Raw genomic sequence first — 8440 nt, 5'->3', positions numbered from 1 at the left:
TTATCTATAGCAGAGTAATAAATGAACGTCCACGATATAATATTTTCATAACAAATATATATATTTTTCCTTTCAACTTAAATAAAACAATTCTCCATCAATTACTATAATTTATCTTTGAAGCAATCACTACACTGTCCCTGAAACACAGTACAATGTAAACGCTGACGTGTCATAAGATGATAGGCGAGACATAAGAAAAAAATAATCAAGAGCAACTAATATTGGACCATAAAAATAAATAAAATAGAAACATTGGACCACGTGTTGGTCTGAGAGCTCTCGTAGAGTTCTAGATCCTCCTTCGTGTCGTCATCTCTGTTTGCTGCTTTCCTTCCATTGTCTCTGCCGCAATTGCATATGCATATGACAGACACACTTCCCTTTTTTTCCTTTGTAAGTGACAAATACTTATTAGCTGTTCCAACCGCAACTAATAAACTCCATTTCTAAGGTTTCTCCTTTCCCTTTTTTGCATTTGTACGTTTTCCTTAATTAATTCCCTCTTAACACTTCAATGCCAATACTGACTCCATTTTAGCTACATTTTCTGTTCCTTTTCTTCTGCTGTCGCAAATTTTCTTCCTTTTTCCAGTCTTCCAAAACGTTTCACGAGGTAACGAACGAGTACTCACACCCACACACACACATGCTTTCCTCTCTCTATAGGCGCGTTTATATGGTAATGGTAGATATTTAGCCAACCAATGCCAACTTTAGTCTCAGCTGAAAACGTAGAAGATTGTACCCTTTTTTTTTTCTTCCTATTTCTGATTTAAAGGATTAGAATTTTCTCGATTGATAATAAAGTGTATTGAATTATCGGTTTCAAATATGGAACTTTCCCTTCACATTAGATCTGAGATTTGTGCTGCGTTTAGATTAGACATTGTCGGTTATGAAGTGATGTTGTACAAAGGTTGGCTGGCCAGCTGATAACTAATGATTTTTGTACGTGAATGGATCTGGGCAGGTTGGCGTGTATATGATTGGGAATCTTCTTAGAGTATTGGCACCATAGATCACAATCACAGAGTATGAGAGGGGTTCGTCTTGCAGATGCTTATTCGATCTACAAGCGTGCTTCTTCTAATGACCATTTCACTGATGATTATGATGACCGTGAACAAAATTTAGGTGTGTATCCCTCACATTCTTTTCTTTTTTTAAATAAAAAATATTTGTGTGTGCAAGCGTATCTACAGGACGGATCTTAGATTTAGAATCAGTACGTTCTGAATGCAGCTTATTATAGTATTTGGGGATTAAAGGGGTGAGCACGAGATGGGTGTTTTTTAAATTTTGGGTCATGCCAAGATCTAATTCTCTCTCTTGTTCCTTTTGATGAAGTCATACAAGTTGTATTTTTATGAGCTTTCTTATGCATTAAAGCGATTTGAGAAGCAGTTGAAAAAGTGCTGACTGAGTACTGAAAACGCTACTGGCAGGTTCTGGATTTTCTTGAGCTTAAATAGAGAAATAAAATTTCGCCAACTTGGTTGAATAAAATAGGGAGTATTATACAAGTTGTATTTTTATGAGCTTTTTTATGCGATTTGAGAAGCAGCTGAAAAAGTGCTCAGTAAGCACTGAAAACGCTATTGGCAGGTTCTGAATTTATTTGAGCTCAAATAGAGAAATAAATTTTTGCCAACTGGGTTGAATAAAATAGTGTGATAGTCCTTTAGTGTACCATCAGCTTAGATAATCATAGGACGTAACACTATACTAGGATATATTTCCGTATTATACTTCACATTGTACCATGTTAAATTGTGAGCTTCTATGGCTGATCTCTGATTCATATGAAATTTTTAGGTCGCCTGCAAAATGGTGTCTGGAAAGAAATTGGAAACCCCTCATGGAAACGCCCGTTACCGCATATATTGGTCGCAATTATTTCATCTCTCTTGTTTGGCTACCATCTCGGGTATGACTAAATCTGAAAATTTAGTTTCTTTCATAAATCTTACCAATATAGTTTGTCAAATGACCTTGTTGACTTTTTTTTTCTTTTTCCCTTTGCATTTGATTTTGATTGGATTATTCAGGGTGGTTAATGACACTTTAGAAAGCATGTCTTTGGACCTTGGCTTCAGTGGCAGCACCTTGGCAGAAGGTACTCTATGCCATTTAACTTAAAGATACCCCCCCCCCCCAAAAAAAATACGGCCCGACCCACCTGAACCTCTTCGTCTTCCCTTCTCTAGGCGGATCCTGAATTTTGAGTCAGTGGAGGTTGATTATCACTGCATCCGCTACTCATTTGTGATAGTGGGTGCTACATTTGTATAAATATAGATGTTAAATTTTTTGTTATATATGCAGAGATGGAGTCCAAGGCAGTGAGTTCAGTCGAACCTGCTGTCTAACACTTGCATCTGCCCTTGCTTCTCTTAAGACAATTGTTTTCATCTAGTTGTTTAGTTCATTTTCTACAGGGTCCATCTGATATGATAATTTTATTTTCAACTGAAGGTCTGGTTGTGAGTACATGTTTGGGAGGTGCTTTTCTGGGCTCTATATTCAGTGGTTGGATAGCAGATGGGGTTGGTCGTCGCAGAGGCTTTCAATTGTGTGCTCTACCAATGATACTAGGTGCTTCTATGAGGTAAACCTGTAGACTAAACATGCTTAGTATCTACAGTAAGCCTTTTCAACTTGAAAAGCAGTGAATATTTACTCTGTAATACCTTCCAAATGTTGTTAAGTCTTGAGTCCTCTTCTATTCATTGTATACTGGGATGAACGGGTATTATTAATAAAATTGTCTAATCCCTTGGGGGATATTTTTAGTCTTGCTATCTTTTGCATTGCCAAAATCTCCTGCAGACTTAGTATTAAGAGTCTCCTGCAGACTATTCTTAAGAGTCCTGTAAAGGTTGCTTCATATGGCATGTGGGTGTTTAAGTTTCTTTTCCCGTTTAAGTTATTGAATTATATCAACTGGAGGGAGTACGAAAGGGTGAAATCTGAAAGTCTTGATTCAATTTTATTACAATACGAGTTTCTGGAACTTAACTGAAGGTTATTCAACTGCATAAATGTAGTGCTGCAACAAGTACTCTTGGAGTTATGCTTCTTGGAAGGTTATTTGTTGGAATAGGGATGGGCCTTGGCCCTGCTGTTGCTGCTCTCTATGTTGCAGAGGTACATGATATTATCCTTTGCTCCTAATCCTATCTTTTTAGTTACATTTAATTTGTTTGACCAGGTTTCACCAGCTTTTGTTAGAGGCACCTACGGGAGTTTCACTCAGATTGCCACATGCCTTGGGCTCCTGGGAGCTCTTCTCGTTGGAATTCCTGCCAAGGATACTGTTGGTTGGTAAGGATTCTTTGACCTTTATCTTCTTTTCCTTTATTTAGATTGAGTGATAGCGCTGGCCGAGATTAAGGAAAAAAATGTTCTTCGCCATTTTATTCCATTTCACTGTTTGGGCAAACTATCTTTCTTCAATTTGAGACTGCTAAACTGCTTTTGTTGGTGCATATTAAGAAGTAATCGATTAGCATACATGCTTAAAGCATCCCAATATTTAATTGAATGATGTGTAACTACTTCTACAATGATGTCTCAGGTGGCGGGTTTGCTTTTGGATATCCACTATTCCTGCTGCCTTACTTGCTGTTTTGATGGAATTCTGCGCTGAGAGTCCTCACTGGCTTTTTAAGGTTGGGCACCATGCTCTTATATCAATGAGTTTCTTGCATTGGATAGGAAAGTGGCATTAGCAAGTTCTGTTTCTTGTGAATATTGCAAATAGTAAAATCTGCTTACCATTCAAACTCACTAGGTCACTCAATGGAAGGCGCTCTTTATTTCAAACTCACTAGGTCACTCAGTGAATACATGAAATGCATACGCGGGTGATCCATCTTTATAAACTACTGCTTGGTTTCCTGTCTTGAATATATATTCATATCTTTTATATGCAGTCATACTCTAAATTGTAACACAATCCATCCAATGTTGGGTAAAATGAACATATCGATTATTTTAAACGTCTTTCCATGTCCTAAAGCATAACTCGTCCAATTTTCTCGGACCCTGGCTGTTTTAGGTGAATCTGCGGATACTTGAATTATCTTCTAATTATATATCTATGTTAAGCATGTTTTCTTATGAAGCAACAGAATGAAATAACTGAAGGAGATATAATCTTGACAGATTCCAACAACATTATCCTGATTGCTTTCTCTATTCATTGATGGGGCTTGTGTTCTTCCTCTGTACAATAACTTAGCAGGTTTTAATACAACTACTAAACATTATTGGTTCATTCCTGCCACATTTTGTCTTGGGGTCCTGATACTACAGTCAAGACTACACCGTATTTATACCATAGAATAGTTGGCATGTTGTTATACTTGTCAAAATAAAAGTTGGTCTATTATCATCGCTCTCCAATGCAGGACCTTATTGATTTACTGTCAATTCTGTGTTCTATCATTTACAAGCACTCGGCATCTTATGGTTCTCTTACTTCCCTTTTCACCTTTTGTTTCTGGACTATACTCAGAGAGGAAGAGCTGATTTGGCTGAAGAAGAGCTTGAAAAGCTAATGGGAGCATCACATGTTAAATATGCCATTGCAGAAATGTCAAAGACAGACAAAGGAGATGAGGTGGATAATGTTAGGTTTGGGGAGCTACTGTATGGTCGTCATTTTAAAGGTATAATTATTGTGATGTGTTTTCATTCTGTCAAATGTTTTCTTGTCTGAAAAAGTTAATGATTTTATAACTTTTGCCGATTGGACAGTGGTTTTCATGGGATCTGCCTTATTTGCTTTGCAACAACTATCTGGTATAAATGCTGTATTTTATTTCTCTTCAACTGTTTTTAAAAAGGCTGGAGTACCTTCAGACATTGCAAACACATGCGTTGGGATCGTAAACTTAACAGGTAACAGTCATCTCTCCATATCAAACATGTATAACACTCTTGGAAACTTGGATGTGTTGGTGATTTCTCGTTTCACTGTTGTCTATAACATCCACAGGGTCTATTATTGCAATGATTTTGATGGATAGGCTTGGGAGGAAGGTGCTTCTAATTGGGAGTTTCTTGGGCATGGTAACCTAATCTTGTTTGCTCAATCTCATATCAATCAATACTCAATAGGAGCATGTAGTTCCAAAACATGTTTCTGTGCTTAGTTGCTTACCATGGTTTGTCCTAGACGTGTCACTATATTTTGCTTTCTCATGCTTAAACTTCTGAGATGTTTTTGGTTCAGGCAATTGCAACGACCCTTCAAGTAACAGCCGCAAGTTCATTTGTACCAAGCTCTGCAGTATTATTCCTATCAGTTGGTGGGACCCTATTGTGAGTAATACACTTCAAGATTGTCGTTGTTGTAGTGGTTGATTATTGATAGATAGGACTAGATATGCTCTTTATACTGTAGTAAAGCACCTAAGAGATGAAGATAAATAGTTTCAGCACTGCTTCTGTGGATAACAGTTTCAATTGATTTCTAGAGAAAAGTGTCATGTACTTAGTAACTGTTAAATCAATGAAAGATGAGACAATTTCATGCTATAAGTAGCTTTACTGACTATTAAGAAGATAACTAGAAATGCACAAAAGCAAAGGCTGGTTGTTTTCTTTCAATAATGGAAGTTATTTATGTTAGGTATGTCTTGGCATTTTCTTTGGGCGCTGGGCCAGTCCCTAGCCTCCTACTGTCAGAGATATTCCCTGGCCGGATTAGGGCAAAGGCAATGGCTTTCTGCATGGCTGCACATTGGGTATTTTCTTCCTGCTCTTGATTCTTTTGTTTCATGCTAATTATTCTCTTTACTTTCTCCTTGGATGAAGAATATATGACACAATGTATTGTTCCTGGGCAAACCTTCAAGTCTGAGTAACGTTTTATATCAGCTTGAGTGTATTGAGTATTGGGATGAATAGGGTCCAAACAGAGTGAGAATGGGTGTTGAGGATTTATACGGCCAACTTTAACTAGTTTGGGTTTGATGCAAAATACTAGTTGTTGTCTTGTTGAGGGAGGGGGTAATTGTAAGGAGGGGGATTATTCACTGGTATTAGCTTGGAATTACACATTTAATAGATACACATCTCTCTCATTGGGTAATACATAAACTAGTTGTTGAGTCATTTGACAAAATGAGATGCTGCTGAGAGCATCAGCCTAAATGTACACACATAGCCACATTCTGCTATTGGGGGTGAGTCAAACAAGCTGTGCAGGTAAATTCATTCATCATGAGTCACGGTTTCGATCCCTGCGGCAGACAAAATCCGGGTATTTAAGTGGAGAAAGGTAGAGGGGCGGGCCCATTATCCACCGAGTTTTGAACTGAGTGCCACTAGCCCTTGGAGAAGTCTCGGTTATCAGTAAACGAATCATCCATCTTGAGTCAGAGAACTGTTCTGTCTGCATAATCTACCTAAGTGGTAACCAAACCAATAGCGTTACCTTGCTCATTGCATGACAAAATGGATCTCCTTGTTCTAAGCCCCTTAAACTGCCAAGAAGCAGAAAAAATTGAACCATTTAAAGTGATGCAGGACACTAGGGGTATCCTAATTCACCCTGAAACTTGTTCTACAGTATTTATTTTGTATTCATTGCTTCAACTAAGAATCAAATCTTTGCACATGATCAACTCTTTGATTCTCTGACGAGGTGTTGGATGGTCAGAGTATTTTGTGCCTAAAAAAAAAATGCCTGCCCCGAAAGACTTTTGACATCATTCTAAGGAAGATCTAAAATTAGCTGGTAAGTATAAATACTGCTCTGAGCACAAAATGGTATGAGATCATGTTTTATATATAGAAAATGGAAAAAGAAATGAGATCAGTGCCTACTTCTTATGTCCCCATTTGCATTCTACTTCATGCTTGGTTCAGCTACATCACTGATTTATATTATGAAGTGTTCTTGGCACTTGCTTTTTCATCTTTTCTTTCCTAAGGTATTCTGATTGCTCTTTAACAGGTCATCAATTTTCTAGTCGGTCTTCTGTTTCTGCCGATGCTTGAGCATCTTGGACCACAAATTGTGTATGCAATCTTTGCCGGTTTTTGCTTGCTGGCAGTGGCCTTTGTGAAAAAGAATGTGGTGGAAACAAAAGGAAAAACATTACAAGAGATTGAGTTTGCTCTTCTTCCGGCTCATTAGTGGTAACTGGATCACATACAATATTATTCAGACTGGGTAATGTTCAGACTTAGTGGTTGAACATCCAAATTCTAGCCTGCAGCTATTTCTTGATTTGTTCAATTTTGGAGTGTGTTCATAGGCGGGAAGGCAGTGACGACGAACAATCAGAGATAAAGATTGTCACAATGCGAGTTTTCGCAGGGCTTGTCACTGCTTATTGTTGCTGCTATTCTGCTCACCCCCCTGGTCAGTGACTATTGCCTGAGGGAGCATGAAACTACATCTGCTTCAGCCAGTAGTAGATCACATATATACAGAGTACCTATTATTGCTATTTGTATAGCCTTTCTTTTAATTTTTTGCCTTGATCTGATTTGTGTAATTAGCATGGCACAGAAAGGCTGCTCTGGACATTCCTTACAGAAATAATGTTATAGAAATTTAATTAGCAAGATATGTGGTAGGCTAGTAGCTGCATGCTGTAACAGAAATATTGGTAGTACTGTAATACGTAATTGATCAATGTAGCTGAGATTTTTCTCAATTTGGCTTCAGTAATGATTCTGTTATGTTGCTATAATATCTCAAATTGCCAGCTAGTTAGGAAGCCAAACCGTCAAGTATATTGGCGATTCTCATATTTTTCTCAATAGAATTATCTGCTCCAAGTGATTGAGGGCTTTGGTTCAGAAGTAAGGATGTAGCACATGATGTGTGGATTAGTCACACGTCACATGTTTGAACCATACCACAGACAGAGCCTGGTATTTAAGTTAGGAGGAGAATATAGGGGCAAGGCTCATACTCTCCCGAGTTTTGAACCTGTGTGCCTAGAGGCGAGCCGAAAGGCGGTAAGGAATTTCTGCGATAGTATCGTTTTGGTTGTACGCAAGTTAAGTTTGGTAATCACGCCATAATGCTAAACATGTACTGCATATTCTTGAGTTTAGTCATGCATTAGCTGTTAATTGTTATAATGATGCTAAGCATGTCTTGTTATCTGATATAGTGGCTTAATGTGAACTTCATTATTCTCTCAATCATCTGCTTTAATGCATTACACGTCTCTCCTATCTTAAGTTGACTTTGAATAATTAGCTTCCAGAATGTCGTATCTTTTTTCCTTTCTTTCTAAGTAACAGCAAGTCCTATAGACTCTGCTGAAAATTGAAGAGAGTTAAGAAATGAGGATAGTCTAATATCTACAACGAAAATGAAACTACTAGAATGCAAATTAAAACAATATATGAAAAGGGACGTTATACTAATCCTTTTTCCAATTTGCAACTAGTCACCAAACTCGGC

The 8440-nt window shown here is 37.8% G+C and overlaps 1 protein-coding gene across 4 annotated transcripts; it reads left to right on the top strand.

Annotated features, from left to right (window-relative positions):
• The first annotated feature begins 281 nt into the window (after positions 1-281).
• Positions 282-7679, top strand: LOC104113847 (probable plastidic glucose transporter 3). Of its 4 annotated transcripts, none has more exons than XM_070177810.1 (15): positions 329-454; positions 974-1137; positions 1819-1930; positions 2052-2119; positions 2479-2611; positions 3051-3150; positions 3215-3327; positions 3581-3674; positions 4523-4676; positions 4765-4908; positions 5006-5079; positions 5243-5331; positions 5642-5756; positions 6971-7189; positions 7275-7679. In XM_070177810.1, exons 2-14 carry the CDS (start codon positions 1038-1040, stop codon positions 7151-7153), a joined length of 1479 nt encoding a protein of 492 aa, XP_070033911.1. In that variant the 5' UTR covers positions 329-454; positions 974-1037; the 3' UTR covers positions 7154-7189; positions 7275-7679. The 4 variants fall into 4 exon arrangements, with proteins under 4 accessions (XP_009622451.1, XP_070033911.1, XP_009622449.1 ...); XM_009624153.4 differs by adding an exon at positions 542-616 and having other exon boundaries at positions 437-454; positions 6971-7679; XM_009624156.4 differs by having other exon boundaries at positions 282-396; positions 6971-7679.
• The last annotated feature ends 761 nt before the right edge of the window (positions 7680-8440 follow it).

Source organism: Nicotiana tomentosiformis, chromosome 6 (assembly GCF_000390325.3).
Source record: "Nicotiana tomentosiformis chromosome 6, ASM39032v3, whole genome shotgun sequence".
Lineage (NCBI taxonomy): Eukaryota > Viridiplantae > Streptophyta > Magnoliopsida > Solanales > Solanaceae > Nicotiana > Nicotiana tomentosiformis.
Note: the sequence above shows the minus strand (reverse complement) of the source record. Positions and strands in the feature narration are given on the sequence as shown.

Excerpts from the sequence above, each read along its gene's own strand:
- LOC104113847 (XM_009624156.4), top strand. The coding sequence starts at position 1,038 with ATGAGAGGGGTTCGTCTTGCAGATGCTTATTCGATCTACAAGCGTGCT. Across the intron at positions 4,909-5,005 it reads TGGGATCGTAAACTTAACAG|GGTCTATTATTGCAATGATT; the intron begins GTAACAGTCATC and ends TAACATCCACAG. Across the intron at positions 5,757-6,970 it reads TCTGCATGGCTGCACATTGG|GTCATCAATTTTCTAGTCGG; the intron begins GTATTTTCTTCC and ends GCTCTTTAACAG.